Source organism: Hippopotamus amphibius, chromosome 9, assembly GCF_030028045.1.
Source record: "Hippopotamus amphibius kiboko isolate mHipAmp2 chromosome 9, mHipAmp2.hap2, whole genome shotgun sequence".
NCBI classification, from domain to species: Eukaryota; Metazoa; Chordata; class Mammalia; order Artiodactyla; family Hippopotamidae; genus Hippopotamus; species Hippopotamus amphibius.
In genome coordinates this window covers 7,330,114-7,353,237 of record NC_080194.1, presented here as the reverse complement: position 1 = coordinate 7,353,237, position 23,124 = coordinate 7,330,114, and the positions used below count along the sequence as shown (strand labels likewise).

Below are 23,124 nucleotides of genomic sequence, written 5' to 3'. Positions count from 1 at the left end.
GTGTCCAGGTACAGAAAAACCAACAATATTTTATTTATAATCTTATGTTTAGCTTTTGAACTACAAATTCGTGTTCTAGATTTGTTTAAAAGATCATGGGTTTTATAGATGCTCATATGTAAATTAATCTGTTGTTTGCTTACTTTTTTTTTCCATTGAATGGTCCTCCTCATAAATACAGAACAGGTCATTACATGAAAAATATAAGATCTTGCATTTTTTTCCTTGTTCTCTCTTAAAAATCTATTTCTAATATTGCATTCCCCATTGGACTACTTCATAAAGGCATGAGCAGGGGAAAAGAAAAGAGAGAGAAAAAAAAAAGAAAGACAAAATAGACTGGATCTCACCACTAGAATTCACCATAAAAATCTCAAAGTGTAACAGAATCCTTACAAAATTTCCTAGACCAGTTCTTTAGGGAATCGAGATCTCCTATGAAAAATATGGCGATCAGGGAAGGCAGGGGCGAGATGTGGGAAAATAGTAAATAAGTGCAGCAAAAACAGGTTCTGAGGAATACACATAATTTTGTCTGCGTTCGATCACAATAGAATTTTTAATAAATAAATTTCTTTTCTTTTTTGTTTTTTGTTTTTTGTAAAGACACTTTTTTGAAACAGTAGATGTAGCCCAGTCATTTGTGTCATTTTTAATAAACTGTCTTTTTTTTGGGGATTGTTTATTACTCATAACTGTAAATGTTTTAGATTTGAGTCTCTTGGACATTGTCTTTAGAGTTCATTCTGATCAATAACGGTTCATGCACTGAACTGTGTATTGAGTTGATTGTGTTAACTGTCGTTGTGTGGTTGAAGGGAGATTTGTAAGAGTTGTAGTGGTTCAGATGCTCATGCTCAATAGCAGGCATGGGCAGGTGGCTTTCCATGGGCGTGTCTCCTGTAATCTCATCATCCACATTAATGATTTCAACAGTCCTCGTTGGGGCGTGATGGTTTTGCCGATGGTGCTGCTTCCTCATCTTGTAGAAGATGACCAGCATCACTGCAGCCATGAGCGTAATGGCCACGAAACAGCCAATGATGATTTTGGTGGTCTTCATGACCTCATCAATTCCTGGGATCCCGCTGTTTATATCAGTCACGGGGATGGTGAATGTTTTTTCTGTTGACCTTGTGCTCTGCGGCGTGAGAGAGGTGGTCACGTTGGTGGTCTCCCAGTCGATCACCGGAGTGGGACCCACATTGTTATCTGTGGTCCTTGCCTCGTCCTGAGAAGGTTCCATAGTCTCTACCGTGACGGTTGAAAAGTAGGAGAAGGGAGTAGTGGTTGCTGCGGTAACATTCAGGGTGGCCGAAGCAGTGGTATTTCCAACGGAATTACTCACCATACACGTGTACATGCCTGTATCTTGCACGGTTACATTCGTGAAGTTTAACGTGCCATCGCTGAGCACGGCTATCCGCACTTTGTACGCCCCATGTGTCATGACCGTTCCGTTTGGAGTAATCCAGGACACGGAGGTCAGGGACGTGGAGGCCCGACATTTCAGCTCAGCTGCCATGCCTTCAGTGACATTGAGGTCTGCTGGGGGCTCCACAATGACAGGAGCATAGCATGTGAAATAATTCTGGTCAAGCTCCCCAATGTACCTCCCTTTCAGATTGGGAGGGGTGTTACACCGGGCACAGCAAGCTGTGTTGGAGGGAGCCATGTCTTTTATCCACCAGCTGAGCCACAGTATGTCACAATTACAGTTCCAGGGGTTGTGATGTAAGTGTATCCGCTCTAGATGATGCAAGGGTGTGAAGAGGTCATGAGGCAGTAATGTCAGATTGTTGTGTGCCAGGTTGATCTCCACCAGTGACTGAAGGTTATCAAAGGCATTCCGTTCAATCACTTGAATCTGGGACTGTATCATCCACAGTTTTTGAAGGTGCATCAACCCCTGGAAAGAGCCAGGCCTGATGGCAGACAGATGATTCCCAGAAAGATCCAGCTCATCTAGTTTTACGAGCGGCGTGAGGTTAGGGATTTCTCGGAGGTTGCACATGGCAAGGTTCAAATACCTCAAGTTGGATAGACCTTCAAAGGCACCTTCTGAGATGTATGAAAGCCTTTTCAATTCCCCTAAGTCTAGCCGGCGCAAAGAAGGGATTCTGTTAAAAGCATAAGAAGGGATGCTTTCGATGGGGTTGTTTCGCAACCAGAGCTCCTTCAGTTTAGACAAATATACGAAAGCTCCATTCGGGATGGTCGTAAGACGATTGTCAAAGAGTTCCAGTGTGTTGAGGTTTGCCAGACCATTGAAGGCCCCAATTTCAATTGTTCTGATATGATTCCTACTCAACTGTAGGATTTCCAGGTGCCTCAAGTGTTTGAAGCTGTTCACTTTGATGATCTGGATTTGGTTCTCATGGAGGTTCAGCAGTCGGGTGTTGGTGGAGATGCCATCTGGAACCTCACGTAGGTTTTTCCGAACGCAAATCACCTTGCTGAACTGGTTGCTGCAGGAGCAGACAGAAGGGCAGGTTTGAGCCCGCACCAGACCAGCCACCACAAGAAGTTGAAGAGCCAGCAGCACCACAAGCAGGGGGTCAAATAAGGCCCTGTTAAACCTAGGACCTATCATTATCTGCTGTGGATGTAAGGTCATCTTGTTCAACATTCATAATTTATCTGGTGTTGGTCCTTCTGGAGTTCAAATAATCTGCAATACAATGAGAGCAAAAAAGAACATTAGATTTCTTTCAGATGTCTTTCTGGAGTCACTGTCCATGAGACAGTGTATTAGCTCAAGCCCTCATTTCTCAGACTAAGAAAACAACACATCTAATGTCTTTTATTGAGCAATGTGGCTCATATTTATAGAGAAGCGTTTTTGTACTTTGAGTTAGCAGCCCTCCACAGCGCATATTCCATCAGATGTGCAATCACAGAGAAATGGAAAAATGAGGTAGAGAGCCTTACTGTAGTGTTTACCAAGTGCGATCTGAATGCATGCGTGAGCACAGATGAGATGTACCCCGCTATTAGGTTCCATGTCCAGACCAGATTGGCAAAGTTCTGCAAAGAAAATTAGGGGGCTATACCCAATAAACTAAAAACTCCCTTGTAAAATTATTAACAGCTGACCTTTTATTGAGGGCTAGTCCATGCACCAGGCACCACAGGCTATAGACTTCACAAACAATCCTATCCAAGAGTGGCTACATAATTTGCAGGCCTCAAGGCAACGTGAACATGTGGGATGCCTTGTTAAAAAAGTATTAAGAATTTCAAATCAGTTATACTAGGGCATGAAGCCAAGCATGGATCTTCTGAGTATGGGGCCCTTGGTAATTGCACAGGCTGCATGCCCCGATCCTTTCTTATCCTTACAGCACTCCTCTGAGGAAGGAACTGTGAATAGCCTCCATTTTCAAGGTGAAGACATTTAACTGTAGAAGAAGTAACATGCATGCAGCCACAGGGTTGTTAAGTACAGAACCAGGGCTCAGACGTTCACCTCATTGGTCCAGGAGCATATGATCTCAAACACCCATGGAAAAATTTCTGCAAGAATGATGGCAAAAGTGTGAAAAATATTTTTCACAATTAATTTTGTTAAAATACCTTTCCTTTGGGGGTGACCTCAGCTGTAAACACTGGCAACTTAACATAAGGTACCTGTGAAAATACACTGAAATAGTGACATGCACAAATATACATAAATTTCTAGAGATTTTCATATACAAAAACTCATGATAACAGAGTTGACTGCTACCTATAGGTAGATGTACCACAAATTAAATCACATCCTATGAAACATAATGTTTATGTATAGAAAAAAACCTTGGTATAACAGGTAGGAATATGTATGCAGTGTTTCCCTACTCTTACTGATTTGAGGTAGATTTCTGGAAAGGGAAATAAAACAACTCACTTTCTGCATCTCTTCAAGCACAAAGAGAAATGTGTTACCCAGGATATACCCCACTCAACTGGCTTATCATGGACTGGGCACCTGTATAATGACTTCTCACAAATGTCTCACCTCAATAATCAGTGCCTCTTCTATGAATCTCTTAGAAAGGAAAAAAAAAAAGGGTGAAGGGTCACCACATCCAATTCAAAAAGGCACTAAGGCAATAATTTAGTATCTATTATATGTCACCTTGGGGAGGTTATTTATCCTCTCCATGGCTCAATCTTACTTGCAAAATGGGAATGATAATATTACATAACCTTTACTGTCATTGTGAGAATAAAATTAGTTAATGTTCATAAATGGCTTAGTATAATGCCTTCCATATTGAAAGAACTCAATAGTATAACATATTATTAATATTATTATTATTATTATTATTATTACTCTTACTGTTTTGTTGTTTCACTTAGGCAGACGTTTTGCTAAGTACTGGGCATACAAAGGTGAAGCATATAATCCTCATCCTGGAGGGAATTATAATTCAGAAGGAGAGACAGACAGGCAAACAGGTGAAGCATAGTAATATACGTTCATGACTATGAGAAAAAGCCACATTGGCACAAGGGCCCTGAAGTCAGAGCAGCTCAATCTGTGCTGGTAAATCAGGGGCTTTTCAAACAGAAGGGTCATCTGATCTAGATTTTGTAAAATAAATTGACAAAGAAAGGAAAGAAATGCAGAGGGACCAGCCTGAGCCAAAACAAAGACACAGGAAGGATGCTAGTACAACCAAGGAACCATAAGAAGCTCCCTGTGGCAGGACAATGGAAGGCCTGGGGAGGAGAATGGGAAAGAAGCTGGGAAGCGATGGGGCCCAGACTGAGGAGATGGTTATGAGTTCCTGACTTATCCTGCAGGTGACATGTTCTGTTTATAGAAAGAAATGCTACCATCAGCTTTGTTTTTAAGAATGATAATATTAGATTAATGGGAGACAGAAAAGCTTTGTAGGAAACCAGCAGCAAGGAGAAAATTAGGACTATCTTCCAGTAGCTCCAAGTGAGCCTTGGATAGAAGTCAATGCCAGAGACAAGTGGAGATTCTTGGTCATCTCTTCCATGCCTACCATGCAAGGTCTTGAGGAAAGAAGGGTTGTCTCCTCTTCAGGATATAACCCTTCTACCAGTGGTGAGATTTTCAATGTAAATTAGCATTTGTAAATAACTATATTTTCATAGAGTACACAAGACAGAGAAGAGGCTCTTTTCCTATAATAAGAGATGCTTCACTCAGTAAAGGCATCTGCCATTAACAACCCTTAAACATACACCCACATTTACAGAACTGCAGAAAGGTACTCGAGTCTCAAGAAGGTGACGTTTAAAGTCATAGATGCTTTCTGGCTTCAGAGGCTTGTTTTGGTCGCCTTCCCTATGGCAGTGAAGAAATTTGACCACTAGGTTCTGAGTTGTTCCTCTTTCTTCCAGCCTTCCACGCAAACTGACTTGCTTCCTTCCTCTGGGCTCTTGCAGCTCTGGGTTGACTTTTCACACCATTCAGTACTAGGATCATTTGTCCCTGGGTCTGTTTTCTGCACTAGCCTGTGAGCTTCCTGTGGACGGAGGCCAAGTCTCATGGTCTCTTCTTAGCCTGCTGACAACACAGTACCTGGCATGCTGTAGATACTGAATAAAATGTGTTGAAAAAGTGCAAAACAGTTAATATCTAGTTCCAACACTTTGCATATGCATAGTGATATGTACCAGTGTATTAATTGTGCCTTTTATTTTCTGATGTTTTGATATCTGGGCTTTGCTGATCCTGGAGAGACTGCCCCTCCAAGGGCGAGCTGATTCCTAGAGATAGTAAAGAACAGGCCCACAGGCATGCCTTTCATATTCTAATCAACCATTCTGAAGCCAGTACCCCAACCACTTCCTTAATCAGTTCTTAGAGGGCTCACTACACTTGAGCCACTATCCCTCTGCCCTCATCATCCCAGGGCTAGACACCAGGCAACTGGGATAGACACTGTGTCCCAGAACCTACTGAAATTATTCACACCACAACAATGTGGTCAGCAGGCTCCTCACCCTGAACTAGATTAGGAGTCATCTTTCATTGTAAATTTAAACACAATCTTAAAAGCCCTTGTAGATTTCCATTTTAAATAGAATGCTATTTAAATTGCCAGTGGTCATGACTACTGAAATTTTTTTATTCAAGTGATTTAGTTTTTTCATTGCCTATGCTCCTCTCTCCCCAAAATACACTTCTAAAGGTAATTGGGAATTTAAAAAAAAGAAAGAGAAAAAGAAAAAAGAATAGCATATAAACTCTCTGATATATTAACTGAGTGATGCTTTTAGGATTGGGGTCCTAGGGCCCTACTCCTCCATCCCGCCTCCCTAGAATCGTGGGGGTCTCTGGTAACAGAGGTCAAAATAACTGCTTGACTGGAAATAGCACAAAAGTGAAAAAGATAAGTCTTTATTCTGCCATTTGCTACCTTTATCCCTTTAACATATGAAATAACAAAGGCAGCCATGTCCAGTGGTCAGGAGAAAGACTCATTGCTCTTTTTTACATTGCTCTTAATTATAGAGTATATGCGTCTTCTCGTTTTCAACCCCTGGGTTGTTTTATTTTCTACTTCTTGCCTACTTCAAGATCTTTTTGCTATTGCAATTAATGAGATTGCCTGTAAATCAGTCATAAGTAATGATTTATGAATTATAGGTGGTTCAAAGCTAATTTATAACCTGCAGCAAATAAAGCTTGGTACATGCAATGAATCAAGGAAACTACTATCAACAAAAGGTTTTCTATTTTAAAATCTAAATTGTGTTACTTTACATCAAAAGCCAGGTTTCAACATCTCTTTCAGAAGATGTTTTTATCACATGAAAAGGAAATCAATTTAAAGGTACGCATTATCCATTACGGTGTCATCTCATAGCATTTATTTACAAATGGATCTCTGTGGGTTTCGAATTAAACTGTAATACTTTTAGCCTTGTCCCAGAGGATCTCCTGACTTTGTCAACAGACTTCCTTCTTTCCTTACCCATGCTTCAGTGCCCTGAGAGACACAGAAGGAACTTCAGGAGGGAGACCAGCAAATGGGGATGCTTTATTTTAGCACAGTATCATTGCTAAGTCAGCACAGACTGTTGTCTAGACATTGGAACTAGTTTGCAAGCGAGGTGGGAGAAAGATAAATTTAGTTAACCACAATCAGCACTCCCATCTCAACAGACCACACACTCACAATCATATGTATCTGCAACAAACCTCCCTAAGCACTGAGAAGCAAAACCATTAACTCCCATTTAGAATGGACACTGGAGACCTCCAGACCATACCTTACCATTAATATCAACTTGACTTAGCTTTTCCGTGGTCTCTATTAGCATCTCTGTCCTCTTCTGAAATTCTCCTGCCAAAGCAGTCTCATTGTCCATAGAGAAACTAGCCCAAAGAACCACTTTCATGGAAAGCATTAATGGAAGTCTGTGCTCTAAGATTCTTCGAATCTTTTGCCTCACATTGGTGTTTTCTCCAATCCTGGATTGTTGCATCATAATTCTTACCTGATCCCCTCAAGTTCCCACATTGACAATCTTCCTAAAAATCAAACTCTCAATAAATTCTGGCTGAATCTTCACCACTCCACACACAGACTCTCCTGGACCTCTGTTCAGTAGTGCTTCCCCTTAGTAAGCAAAACACTCAGCTTTGTCTTACCAACAGTCTATGGCGGTGACATTTTCAGAATCAAGTTTTTAAATAAAACTAAAGAGGAATTATTCAATTAAAATATGCTTGAACTCCAATCTCTCTGTTTGTCTGTCTCTCTCTCTCTGTCTCTCTTCTCTCTCTGTCTCTCTGAATCTGTTGCCAACCCAACATCCTACTCCCATACTCTTTCCCTAGAAAATTTTGTTCAGGAAGGTTCACTCTCATCGTAAAAAAAAAAGTCACAAGACTATATTATCTGCTTTGGGAGAGGCTGACGCAACCTTGATGGGTTAATAGAATTTGGTTTAAGCTAGGAGTAGGCAAACCTTTTCTATAAAGGGCCGGATAGTAAATAGTTGAGGCTTTATAGGCCATATGGTCTCCAGTAGCAACGACTCTACTCTGCCACTGTAATGTGAAAGTAGCTCTAGACAAAAGGTAAATGAATGTGCATGGCTATGTCCCAGTTAAACTATTTATGGGCACAGAAATTTGAATTGTATATAATTTTCATATGTCTCAAAATATTCTTAAAATTTGTTTTCAACTTTTTAAAAATTCCAAAACAACCTTAGCTTACAGGGCATACGAAAAACAGATGGTGGGCTAACCTTCGGACTATAGTTTGCTGAGTTCTTGTCTAAGCAGACATTGGTTGTACCAATCCTATTGCCAGAGACTTGTCAGGTCTGGACATGTGACACAATTTGACCAATGTGGTGTGAGGAGAGGTCAGAACTGAGGGGGTTCTGGGAATATTTTTCTCCCACTAATATGAAGAAAGACAAGGGGAAGGAGTAGTTCTTTGTTCTGTTTCTGGGTATTGTTGTGGGTAAAAGATACCGAGAGTTGCTGCAGCCATCTTGTGGCCAAGGGAGGAGGCAGCTTGAGGACAAAGCTGATGTGCTAAGGGAGGAAAAATGGAAAGAGGGGAAAAATTTGAATTCTTGATATTGTGACAAGCAGCTAATTGTTTTTCCTCTGTGCTGTATTATTATGTACAATAATCAGTTCCTTAGAGTATAAACAGTTCATCATTTTTCTGGTTACTTACAGCCAAACCTATCTGATACTTTCATATCATTCCCCTCTCTCCCTCTCCTATCTCTTGCTGTCTTCCACTTCCCCAAACCAAGAGCAAAGAAAAGGCAAATAAGACAGAAAACATCTGCTTTCTTATAACATTATAAATATGAGAGAGATTGAAAGAGAACAAAGTAAACTGAGGCAACATGATTTGCTGAGAAGAAAGGAGGCGGGGCTCATCCCCATCTTGCTAAGAAGACTTTCTTCTATTGTAATCATTTCTCCGGGTAGCGCTTTAAAATTTTAAGAGTGCTAGAATACACAGGAAACGGAAAAACAAGAAATTAAATAACACCATTATCAAAGACAGCTCACCCCTCCAAATCCAATTTATTTTACAAGTATTTCCTAATATCATTTGTTTTTTCCCATTTGAAACCCAATTTTGCAAATCTGTTGAGCTTTCCACCCCTCATGCAGGAATATACGGTTCTGCGGATTTTCAGAGAAATAAAATTTGTGTAAATATGCCCAGGGCTGACCCTCAAGGCAAATGGAATGGAAATGATACAAGGCTTAAATGGCTGTAACTCAGGTACTCAACCAGTCAAGTCAACAGGAGACTCTTTGGCTATATACTCTGACTTTGCAATGTTTCTAGAAAATGTTGGGATTAAAACAAAAATTGATATTTAAGGAAAGAAAAACCACCTGGGTCTGCATTTGCACTTTTCTAGAAGACTTACCTGACTTATAGTAAAAGGATACATGTGTTTAGTGTTTATAGGTGACAAGATTACAATATCATTAGATAAGAAAAAAGCAGTTAGTAGAGAGAACTATGCATTAAAAAAAAAAAAAAAGTAAGAAAGAACCTTAACAAATTATGTGGCCAACATGTTGCTATGTTCTGGAGCGTATAAGAAGGGATAGAAAAGAGCTAAGGTGACCATGCCTCCTAGAATTTTAAAAACTTATTGGAGCTGTAATACAAATGTGTAGATATCTATCAAGGAAAAAAAGTGTATATATGTGTATCTAGGTACTAATGTAAATCAACACATTCAATATTTAAATGCCATAAAACATTGTCACATGTAATAGATAATCAGAGAAAGTTTTAAGAAGAGGGTTTGGGATTTTACATACGTCCTTAAAGGGATATAACCTTGCACTGAAGGAGGTAATAAATGACTTGTAAAAGCAGAGGAGTAGGACCGTGAAATACAAGTGACTTAATGGAAACAGAAGACACACTCCAAAATTTACATAGTTAAGTCAGCCCAATGGAAAGGCACTGTATGCCTGGTAGGAGAGTTTGGATTTGCTTCGATAAAGAAACTTAGGAAGAAACTCCAGGCTCTTAAGCAGGAAAGGGCATTGGTGAAAGCATTATTTTAGGAAGGCTCTGTCCTTATACACAAAAGAAACTGGATAGAGGAGTGGTTGATGGAAAAGTCAGATGACTTCAGTAATCCACATCCCTAGCATTACTTTAGAACTGAATGGAACTGATCTTCAATCTGATTATCTGAGTACTGAGACATGTATAGCTTCAAATTAATCAGCCCTAGTTGAACTCCTGTGGAGCATGAAATATCGATGAAGGGAAGATTAGCTTCTGTATGTAGTTACATTAAAAATATCAGGTTACACAGAAGAAGTGGGGTATCCCTTTTGAAACTCTGAAGCACAAGTAAGGAAAGATGCATCTTTGATTTCTAATGCTGCTCATGTCCACACTGTAAATTATACACAAAGGACAGCTAAATACACATTCAGTTTTGGTTGTTGGATGACATACTGTACTTTCCAACTTGAATTAATGTTGAAGCACAGAAAGACACCCAATCTATATTAGCAACACCCAGGGAACAAAAACCATATTTAGAGTGACATGAGGTGGGTTAGAGAGTTGGCCGAGTATTACTAACCATTTGGTAAATTGGGCTTCTCTTGAGCTGCACCTTCCTAAGTGGGAGTGATGATAACATTAATAGACATTGAGAGAATTATATGAGTTAAATGGTGTACCATACCCTGAAAGAAAATTCCTAAACCTGCCCTGCACCTTCATTAATACACATCCAATTGCTCAAGACAAAAATGTAAGGATCATCTTTGACTTTTCTTTATTTACATTCAGCACAACCCTATTCATAAAAATATTGACTTTACCATTAAAATATAAGTGGATCTATCTACTTTTCTTCATTGTCCCTTTCTAGACCAAATCATCTTCATTTCTAACTTAGACTACTGAAATACCCTCTTACCAGTTTCTCTACTTTTGCCATTGCCTTACCACAATTAATTCTTCACACAGCATTTAGAGTGAAGTTTACAAATGTAAATAGGTTCATGTCATTCTTCAGTTGAAAATGCTCCTATTGGCTTCATACCCATTTAGAGAAAAATGTAAACTGTTTGACCTCCAACACATGATTATTGGATACTTGCCTAATCTCTCCTATCTTTCAGCTTCTCTTCATTTCCCTTCTGTCTTCAACCATACTGAATTTCCTTTGTTCCTCAACTGCTCCAAACCTTTTCCTCCCTCGGGACCTTTGCACTAAAGTTCCCTCTGCCTGCAACACTTGTCCTTTGGTTTTCACACGATTGATACTCCTTATCATTCAAGGCTCCCTTTAAATTTTACTTTCTCAGAAAATTCTTTCTTGATTACCCAGCCTAAAGTAGACCCTCCGTCACCATCAATCAGATTACCATTTTTAACTGTCATCAGAGTACTTCTAATTTGATACTTTCTTCATATGCTTCAATGTTTACTTTCTTACTGACTGTCTCGTTTGAGTGGAATGTTAAGTCCCTTGGAGGAGCGTCTTGTCTACCCTAGTGTATTCTTCCAGAAAAATACTTAGCAAACATTTGTTGAATGCACGAATGAATGCGAGTGTTTAAGCAGACAGAAGCAGTTTGTAGATAGTTAAGGCTATACACTGACTGAGGACCTAAATAACGTCATATTTACTAACTGATCCTTAGCATCTAGCAGAGTCCAACTCACATAATAGAAATTTCATTAATTTCTGGAATGATCCTTCTCTAGTTTTTTTTATTTTCATAGAAGTCTTCTGACAAAGAAATGCTGGAGAGAACAAAGCAATATAAAAGTCATTTCATTCTCTCCTTGCTCTCTTTATTTATTTGTTTTTTGGTTTGTTTTTTGCAGGAAAAGCCTTCCCTATTTCTTTCTCTTTATCTAGTCTTGTCAATAGCAGCCCTGTTTTAAGTTTGGCCAGAGGATGCCCTCTGCTGTATGTGCCTCAGATAACACGATTGCCTTGAAAATTCCAAGTAGATGATGCATTAAGTTGTTTCTGTTATTGGCTTCACGTGGCACCCACATGAACTGCAGAACTAGGGAGGCTTGACTCAGCTTTCAGGGTTCCTCCATTAGATCAGACCACTTCGAGCAGAGAACAGAATTCTCATAGACAGAAAGTCAAATCATTTTCAAATCTTCTTTAAAATGGAAGAGTCTCTTGGTCATTACATTCCCGCTTCTAGAACACATTTGAACCATTCATTAGGAAAACCTTGGGTGAGAAAGATCTAATTCTTCTGTCACAATTGAAAAGAGCAAGGTGGATGAGGCAAGGTGCTGGGGTAGGTGGTGGCAGCTTCAATCTGTGTTAGCCACAGAAAGTCAAAGCTACTTCGTGTGAGGAAAGCAGACCTAGAAATATAGCCGAAGACTTGGCAAGGCTAAAAATAAAATTAATTTATTTTTTCCCTGCTTGTTTAGCCTCACATGATGCAGAAGAAAGAAGCATTCCTGGTATGAAGCTTTTGGCTGTTAGTGAATCCCTTTGATCATATTCACTCCCTGAGATTGATTATTTATGAAGAAATGAAATATAGATGACTACGTGTTTCTCAAATTAAAGGGTGGGATTCGAGGTGTGCAGGGCTATGTTTGCATTTTTATGATAGTTGCTTGCTGTGCTGGCTTAGTGAAATGCATAGCCAAAGAAAAAAGCTTAAAACCTCAAGTGCCATATACGGCTTGATATTTCACTCTTCAGGAAATGAGATCAGACTGTCCCAATGATCAGACACATGCCTGTTTGTACCAACGCTTGCATTCTCTTTCACACTAATATTTTTAAGTCCGGAGCCTTCCCAATGCATGAAAACTTCACTTCTCCCCCTCTTCTTTTTGTTCTTCTTTTTTTCTCGGCTTCACGGTCCACCAAATGATTACTATATGCTTCTCTTTATCTCCCAACTTGGTGTTTTCTTTTTATACTGTTCCTGAGGGAGCTTTGCAAAGTAACACTTTGCACACTTTGTGTAACAACACATAGGGACCTAGACAATAACCATCCAAGAAAACATAACCCAACAATGGTTCCCCAGTGCTTACAGAATAAAGCCTAAATCTCTAGCATCCTCTACCCACTAGATGCCAGTAGCACCCCCAATTGTGACAATCTACAGTGTCTCCAGATATTGCCAATGTCCCCTGGGAGGCAACTTTGCCCTCCTGAAAACTACTGCCTTAGCGCAACATCTAAGACATTCCACAGTTGATAGTGTATATATTTCAATGCTACTCTCTCACTTCGTCCCAGTGTAAAATAGCTAGTGGGAAGTTCCTGCATAACATAGGGAGATCAACTCGATGATGGGTGATGCCTTAGAGGGCCAGGATAGGAAGGATGGGAGGTAGTCGTGGGAGGGAGGGGATATGGGGATATATGTATAAATACAGCTGATTTGCCTTGGTGTACCTCAAAAATTGGCACAACAGTGTAAAGCAATTATATTCCAATAAAGAGCTTAAAAAAAATTCTGTAAATTCTACAGCTGGAGTATGGATATTTTTTGACTCACCCTCATATGAATTGAAATGTGGCTCCGGCTTTGAGGATTTTGAGACATTAATACAGGAAAATTAATTTGTTATGAATAATAGGTTCATCTGTTCTACTTTAAATCATTATGTCCAAATTTCTACATTCTTTCATTTCATGTTAATTAAAATGATCATTCTTTTCACCTTTTTAGTCCTCCAACTTTGTCTCAAGTTTCCAACAAACATAAAAGATGGGATTGTAACTACCTAGAAAAAAAAAAAAAAAAAGACATTCCACGACACTGAGCCATACTGCTTTCTCAGTCTTCTCTCCCACTGTTTTCCATAGTACAGTCTAGGCTGCAGTCTGTTTCTGATTCTAAAAATATACTCCCTACTTTATCTCTTCAAAGCCTTATTCCTGTTTTTACCATGCTCTGGGATGTCCTACCCTGATTTTTCTTTCAAAAGTGAACCCAAATTCAGAGACAATTTTACAATGACTGTTTCTACTAGATCTTCCTTGGTTTTACTGGCCAGTATTAATCTATCCCACCCCACCCCACCCCCAATTTTATCCAGCTTTAGCGATAAGACCCATATGTAAATCAAAAAAGTAAACCCATTGGTACACAACTTAGTATAAATGGTAAAGACGGGTATCAATAATAACATCTTGTCCTCCCAACCCTCCCAAAAAACTTATAAATAAATTGATATTGAGAAAAGGTAGATTATCAAAAATCAGCATGTAAATGGGTGATTGAAAACAAATTAGGGTAAAAAAATCTATCCTTACCAGCAATAAACTGTACCCTAAATACCACATTCAAGTACTTGGCACATGGCATATACTAAATATCTGTGTGTTAAATGAGAGAGAGAGAGAGAGAGAAAAGAAGGAAGGAAGGAGGAAAGAAAAGGAAGGAAGGAAGGAAAAATAAATGGGCTCAAGAAAATGTTGGTTGGTGTAGATTACCAACTACTTACATAACTAAGTGAACACTAATGGAATACAGAGACTTTTATAAAAATCAGAGAATCAAATGTGTATAGCATTTGTCTATAAAACTGCCTATAGGCTGGATACTTTGACTTATATACTCTATTATTGTGCAGATATGTGAATTAATATTTAAAGAAAGATTTAGAACAGTACCTGGTACACAGTCAATACTGTGTGAATGTTTGTTGTGTTTTCTTGTTATTTGTCTAGTCCTGGTGACAGCTGAAATCCAATTGTGGAGAATGATTGATGCATCAGACAATTACCAGCTGATGCTAAAGCAATTTGAATCACACAATAACATTTTCTTGCTTTGATTTTCTCACCAGGCACCTTATTTAATTATAATTTGCTTTTCCGTAGTTCATAGTTCAATACCTGGGTTTCTAAGACATTCATGAATGTATTTGAAACCATTTGTAAATCTCTTGAAATCATATGCAAATTTTCATATAAATGCTATTGTGTATTTTAATAGGAAGGTTATTCATTGGTTTTGTCATCACACTTTCAAAGAGATTTATGATTCCAAAAAAGTTTAAATTCTACACAAAAAGACTTGACAGACTAAGGTATTTGAAGGATTTGTTATAGTTCTAGCTATAATTTAGCAAATTGGCATCCTGTTCTATATTCTATATTTCTTATGTGTTTAGTAAGTGTGACTACATGCTTCTCATGATGAGCCACCAAAATCAAATTTCTGAGATTGAAAAACTAAGGACTAGACCCAGGTCTAGAATAAATTCTTCCGGACAAATGTCCATTGGGAAGGTCTTGGAATGCAGTCTTCTTTGGTGACGATGAGCCTTGTCACACACCTTAAAACTCGGTACTCAGTGAAGATTTGTCACTCCATGTCATTTCTTTAAGGAATTTGTATCAACATAAGAATCAGAATGCTGTACGATCAAATGGGATCCAGAGCTTCCTCCACAGAAAAGAAATGGGAATTTCTCTGTTCCAGAACTTTCCTTCATTTTGCCATAGTTTATTCCTTAAAGGAAAACACACTGAGATAGTATAGCTGACTTGCTATGTTCATCTCTTAGAATATTTTGGGTAATTAGGACTGATGGCAAAGGAGAAAATATCATGCTTTTTATTATTAGTGAGGGTCAACTGTATAACAGGAATGAGAAAAAAATAACATTCCATTAAAACAAATACAACCAAACCCTAGTAAGAATCCCCCCGACCAAAAAAAAAAAAAAGAAAAATCTAATGTTGAATGAGGTTAAATTGCAAAAAACGGGACACATGTTTTAGCCTCTCAGGATGCATAAGATGATTCTCTCTAGACCTTCAGTTTGAAAAAGGGAATGAAAGGAAAACACATAAAAGAGGGTGAACATTTCCAACTACATTTAATCAAAATATGAATACTTATTTTTCTCCTAGTGACAGTCTCCTGTGGGTCCACAGAGGCTAATATTTATCCTTTTGTCTTTTTATATATGTTTGTATATTAACATTAATATTGTTATATATTTTCTGCCCAGGTTAATGAAAGGGCAAGTAACTAAAGAAGCTTTTGAAAATCTAGCAAGCCTATCCTAAACATAAGTCCTTGGCAAGGTAGGTAGGGAAGGATTTGATTTCCAGAAGTTGATAATACAGTTAATGACCTTGCTTCCCATGCTTCCTTGGAATTGATGACTAGCTGGGAGGAGTTGATAGCCATTAACCCCCAACTGCTCATGAATCCTTAGGAAATGCCCTGTGCCAAGGTCATCATTGCTTTTATAGGTTGAAAACAAACAAACCAACAATAACACCCAAAAGGCATATGGATTTTTGTAATTAATTGTAATGCATTGCCATGCAAAGAATCTGAAGAGAATAAATACCACATATACAAAGCCATTCAGATTTTTAAATCACCTTCCAATATTTTACCAAGTACTTTCTTCTCTGTTTATTATTAAACAGTACAAAGCTTTAATTTCCTAGACTGTGATCACACACACACACACACACACATGTTTGAATATATTTGTGTGTATATATATGTATATATGTGTATATATATATGTATATATATAAAGATGTCTGGGATTCATTTCATAGTAGGATGCTGGGAAAGAGAAACTCTAAAGTCATTTCAGCTCTAATAATACATGATTCTAAGTATGTTCACAACCACTGTGTGAACTTGACCTATGAGGGAACTGCTTCCACTCTGTAACTGCCTGTCACTGATCATTTGAAACACTGTGCTAAGACATCCCTAAAATAAACAATAGTCATGAACCAATGTCATTGTGTGTCCTGAGCGTGTATGTGATTGTGTGGATATTTACAAGGAGGCTGGTGTTGAGAGGGAACCAATAAGGTTTAAACGGTCAGTGAAGGCTATGTGGACATGAGATTTAGTAGGATATGTACATTTGGATGAGCAAAAGTTCTGGCTTTCCAAGAGAGAAAAAAACATAGGCATTTACTCCTGCGGTAATATTTGCTGAGTGCTTACTGAGTGTCAAGCAGGGTCCTCAGTTCTTGACACGTAGGGCCAAGTGTCCCCCATCAAGAATCTTACAGTTTAGTATGATTCTTAAGTGAGTAAACAAGGAACTACAACACAGCAGAAAGTGCTAGGGAAGAATGCACAGTGTGGTTTAGGAGCATGTAACAGGAAACATGTACCAGCAGAGAGAGAGAGAGGAAAGAGTTTGTTGGAAACAGGCATGTGGTGGGTGGGAAATGTATGGTAGTGAATATTAGCACAGGGCAAAGAGACGGATGACCTGATTTCTACTAGGAATATATACTGAAAACCAGTGGGATAAGGTAGGATAAGTAAAATAGCACCAGGTTGTGAAAAATAGACAAAAGAAATGGAAACTCTATATTGATTCATGGGATGGGTTGTAGGGACTTGAATTTTCTCCTTCTGTTGGAAGGAAATAGGACAATGAGAAGAGTATTTAAGGAAAAGCAAGTTGGGTGTGAATAGGAAAGAGTGCACTGTAAGGCCTGAAGGTCAACTACAAAATTATTTCAGTAATTAAGGTTTGAAATAATGAGGACCTGGACTAAACTCTGCTTTTTACCTAAAATATAGGCTGACACGACAGCATGGTTTTCCTGTCTCTGGTCTGCAATTCTTTTTTGTTTTGTTTTGTTGTTGTTTTTTATTTATTATTTTTGGGTGTACACCAAGTTCAATCATCTGTTTTTATACACATATCCCCGTATTCCCTCCCTCCCTCAACTCCCCCCCCACTATCCCTCGAGTCCCCCCACCCTCCCCGTCCCAGTCCTCTGCAATCCTTAACTTGGTGAGACTCCCTTTATATTTCACTAGCTCCCCTGATTCCTGACCTATCATTGACTGCTTTCATTTCTGTATATTTCAGATTATCTGAAACATCAGAGCAAGTCCCGTACATCTGGTCCTGGCTCCTACTGAAGATCTCGGGGCCACCGCCTTCCAGCTTTTAGCATGACTTAAGAGTTTAATAAATTCACCCAAATGACCCAGAAAAACCTGATAAGGAAATTCTTTAATTGAGTCTGTGTTTATGAGATCTGAGCAAGGGGAGGAAACAGAGTAGACTCTTTCTGTGATTTCCAGGCAACGTCATTTAATCAGAATGCAGATAGCAGGGATGGCCTCCTAATTGGACCTGGAACTGGTTTCAAGTAACCTCAACACTGTTAACATTGCATAATGAGGAAACCTTGGTGATGACATGTCAGATAATGGAAATGACTGTAATCAGTGATTTCTTTGTTTCCCCCTAATGACCACAAAAGAGGGAATTATACGGCAAATGCAGACATTTGGAAATGGGTTTCTTATTTATTTACTTAAGGCAGTCCTCATTTTGCTCTGTGGTGTGTTAACCAGAGGTCATGCATATCGAAACCAAGTCCTCTTTTTTGAACAATTCTTTTATAGCAGATCTGCTTTCAGTTACCATGGAACCTTGCAAAATGAGGACTCCATTCCAATATGCACAAGCTTCAGTTAACACAGTACTACACAAAGCCAGAACTCCCTGTATCCATTTGCCTACAATGCATCATTTCCAGAAATATACCATGGAAAAAACTAAGACTATACATGAAAAGCAATAAAGAACTGGATCTCCTGTGGTATCTTAATGGGATAAGAAAGTAGGGAAGCCTGTGTATATCTATGTTTAAGCCATTAGTTAACTACTTTTTTCCTGGCTTAGATAATGAAAATTATTTCTTAGCTATTTCTCCCACCATCTTTCTCTATTCCCTAAAGAATGCATTTTAGAAAGAATAATCCAAATGAAAAAACAGAAGGCTGACAGCCATATTCTAACATAGGTATTATAGATGCAGGGTGACACCTAATGAAAGCCACTTAAACTTTCTGTACCCTCTGTAAAGTAAAGGCAGAATACGTGCTCTTACTATGTCAAAGGAATACTGAGAAGATAAAGTTTATTCAAAAATAAGTATGACAAAGAGTGAAACCCACAAATGAGGGTCATTATGATATTGTTGTCACTCCCATACTTCCCAGTACCATCTTTTAAACTTAGCTGCCACGTGAGCAGAGACAGAAGGTGAATGGACATATAGGCAAAACTCTAAGATCAGTAGTTGGTGAACTACTGCCCACAGGCAGTATTTGGATGAGCATTTGTTTTTATCAATAAAGTTTTATCGGAACACTGCCACACCCATTTGTGTCTGGATTTCCTATGGCAGCTTTCACATTAATATGCCAAACTGTGTAGCTGTGCTAAACTATATGGCTTGCAAAACCAAAATACTTACTCGTTGGCCCCCTATAGAAAAAGTTTGTTGACCCTCCTCTAGAGCATGTAGAAAAATTCCTTTTCTTATCCATTGTCCTCAACCCCAAAGCTAGCAGGATGATCTATTAGGACATGAAAGAAAAATAGTAAAATTTCTATTTCTAATTCACTTTCATCTAAGAAATAAGAAAGAGATTAAGTTCCGCTAATTTAGTAACAGCGCCATGTGTCATGTAACATATATGAGGAATCCTGAAGGGTTTTCTGTGGTGCCATTACTTGCCCTGTGGTCTCAGCACATTTTGATGTGCTGCTATTTCTGTGTGTCTAGCTAAGCGATTTCGGGGGTTATTTTATTTAGTTTTAACTAAACTGACGCTCACAAAGTGGAGAAAGGGACTTACAGGGATTCTCCAAAGACAACACAGAATGAATATTCCAGTCATAAGGCAAGCATAAGCACACAACAAATAAAAACGGCAAAGCTAACATTTTATCTCCTGGTTTGAGCTCTGTGAAGCCATACAACGATTATATATCAAAGAAATGTTTGTTCTGTTTAGTCTTGAATACGTATGAGTGCATGTGGACATGTGTGGGGGGCAGGAGGAGTAACGATCACTCTCTCCAGCAATCCTATCCCATCACATTCTTGTCTTAGCTGTACATTTGCTTCTGAACTCCCTAGGTACCCACCAACATTGCTGACTGATAGCTGTCATCTTTTGCATTTTTTTCTCCTCACCCCATTCTGTTTTCCTACCCAGCAACACTAAAGAATATTGCTGTGCAAAATAAATGCCTCATCTGTGCCTGGGATTGAGGACTGTATTTCTGCCCCTTCAGGTCCTGGGAAAATGACCTGAAAATGGTCTGCAGCCTTTGCAGTAACCCTCTCCTTACTTCCATTCCTCCTTCCCTGCTAAAATGTTCTTCCTCTCACCATTTATTAGGTAGGTGAGTTAGAATTGGCTGGGTTTAGGCTTCAAAACTCATGAACATGGGATTTAAATTAAGAATAATAGACTTTGAGAGTCTTAATTATAAAAAGAACCCTAGGAAACTAGGTAAAAACTCCATTTCCTCATTCATTATATGGAGATGTTATAAATAACAATTCTGAATCTCGTTTCACCCAACCTGCAAAATGGACATGATAGTATCTGTCTTTATTGTAATCAGGATAACTTGAGATAGTTTATGAATCGTGAGATGATTTAAATCCAGAAGTATTACCCAGACTTAGGAGATGGGCCATTTTTTACTTTGAATCCATATGAAAAACAAAACAAATCAGAAAGCCGGGGGGAGAGGAAGACAGAGCAAAACACACAGCACACAGCTTTCTATGTGGCAGACGCTCTAAGTACTTTACAAAAACAATTTATTTAATCCTCATAATAACTGCATGAAGTAGACACTCTGTTAGTTTGTCACTTACCCAAATCACACAATTAGTAACTGACCTCAGGTCTAAGTCCACCCCTTTAAATCACTCTAATGTACGAATACACTTTCTAGCTATTAGCTGTGTCACTTTGGATACCTGACTCACTCTTTTGGCAACTCAAGCACCACTACTATGGTGTACTGATTGCATTATCATGTCTAATCTTAATAGAACCCCATTTCTTCGAAGTGCTCATATGCATTCTGTCTTTGAGAAACCAAGACAGAGCATTTAAGCGCTACACCCAAGGCTTACAGCCAGGCTGCGATGGGGCCCGAACTTCATTCACCAGCTCCACATCCATTCTCCTTCTAGCACACTGCCTGGCAGTAAATTTTGTGGCATTAACTAAGACAACCTAAATGAAAGTACCTAGTAAAGTGTCTGGCACATAGTAGGTACACAATATATACTATGTTTCCTTCTTTCTAAATAAACTCCTCCTTTCTCTTGGAATATGATCAGTGCAATGATTACATGCTCCACTTAGAAGACTGAAAATTAGGACAGAAGAGAAACATCAGTCTCGGGTAACGAAATCAAGGAGAAGCCATAGCTGGGATACGAAGGTGCACTGTGAGATGTCGACAACGGACTTTGACCTGGCAGCCAAAGTTCCTTCTTGCAAGCATGTGCCACTTTAGTAAACGTCACTCTCAATTCTTTTGTTTTTGAAGAAAAGCATTTCCAGCTAATAACACAATTACACTTAAGTATCAGAGCTCATTTTAGTATTATTGCATTTGTTAAATCTAACTGAGTCCGAATTACTTCCTCATTGCTAATAAGAGTAAGGGAGGGGGAGGAAAAGGAGGAGGGGAGGACTGAGGCTGGAGAGTTGGCTGTAAAGGTTAAAGGAAGAGAAAGAGCCATATACACGGAGTGGCAGAGGGAAACACAGAGTGCTATCAATGCCACATATAGCCTCAAGTCCAATAAACGTCAGTTAAACTCGATGCCCACAGTTTCTATGGAAACCCCTCAAGTTAAGAGCTGAACACAGACATGTTTTTGGACTGCAGTTCATAAGCTGTTTATTTAATTATGATGAAACATGAAACTGTAAGGGACGATACTATTATCATCCTCACAGCATTTAGAATTCAACAAATAGGTATGGCTAAATAAAAAGTTAATTTTAAAAGAAAATCATTAGCTTCACGTGAGTTGCATGCAAATAAAATGCAACTCACTCTTCCAGGACTTCACATGTTATTTCCCGCAGGTGAACCCCAAATTAGCCAAATGCCATCCGTTAAGAGGGAGTTCTTCGGAGGCCTCAGGCCAATTATCCCCTCCCCTAGGCCAGTGAACAAAACCAAGGTCACAGCATATTTTCAATTAAACCCAGGATAGCACCAAAGTGCAGCACAGCTGGAAGAGCAAGCACATTATTACCCCATAGATCATTTGTAAGCAATGAATAGGTCTCTGGTGTTTTTCTGTTTTATAGACATTTGAATATAAAAATAAAGAAAAGAGCTTTAGATTGGTTTCTGCTTTCCAAAATAAACAACCACTTTGTGGGCATTATTCCTGGTGGTCTGGCAAAGAATGATTGGAAGCCATGACTTTTCTGTCTCTGATGGCTGAAAGAGGTATGCTGAGAATTAAATTTGGCCTCAGGGAACCATCCGATTGATGGATGCATTCATATCTTTGTTCCTTCAGTAAACAAGCACATGGTTTCCACCTACTATGTGTCAGGCTCTGTGCTAGGGACAGAGGCGATGTAACCATAGTTTAATTATGGACTTTTGAGAAGGGAATACATAAATTTTATTGATAAATATTTGTAGCGGGACAACTGTGGCTCATAGACACTAAACTAAATAGATAAATAAATCCCGGATCCTGCCTTTTAGGCAATTGCAATTTAATGGAGACAAAAAGACACAGAAACCTAAATCATAGAGCAAGGAGGCAGTGCTCCTGCACCCCCGGTCTCCTCTCTCTATAGGTAGAATTACCACCCATGCATGGTATTTACAGTAGACACATTTACAGTGGAAGATAAATGTGTTTATGTGAATGGCATCACTGGCTGGTGGAGGGTGGGGAGCTTCAGGACTATTTCCACAAGAGAACAACATTTCCACCTCTGTCTATGGGCCACCATGGCCCTGAGATCATCTTTAGCTCATAAAACATGACTGAAGGGAGAGGCACTCACAAGAAAAGGGAATCCCAAGGACAGTCATCTCTGGTGTCAAGCTGGGACCATGAAGGCTGTTTCTAAAGTGGCAAAGAGAAACATACAAGAAATTTGCAAATATGACTCAGTGACTGTCTTTTCTACTCTATTGCAGCCTATTTTTTGCAATTCAGTAGTGGTTTGCAGTAGCTGGGCTTCCCACAAGTTGCTCGTGCTGTAGCAAAGCCAGTCTTTGGCTGTTATTGGATTTGACAGTGTATAATGAGCCACTTCACATTAGCTGCTGCTGTAGTGTTCAGCATCTTGTGGCA

The 23,124-nt window shown here is 39.1% G+C and overlaps 1 protein-coding gene across 1 annotated transcript; it reads right to left on the bottom strand.

Moving 5' to 3' along the window:
* Positions 1-676: 676 nt before the first annotated feature.
* Positions 677-2,629, bottom strand: LRRC4C (leucine rich repeat containing 4C). Its single transcript, XM_057750359.1, has one exon. It carries the CDS (start codon positions 2,627-2,629, stop codon positions 707-709), a length of 1,923 nt encoding a protein of 640 aa, XP_057606342.1. The 3' UTR covers positions 677-706.
* Between the last annotated feature and the right edge of the window lie 20,495 nt (positions 2,630-23,124).

What these genes read in the sequence shown, in the direction of transcription:
- LRRC4C (XM_057750359.1), bottom strand. Translation starts at nt 2,629, where the DNA reads ATGTTGAACAAGATGACCTTACATCCACAGCAGATAATGATAGGTCCT.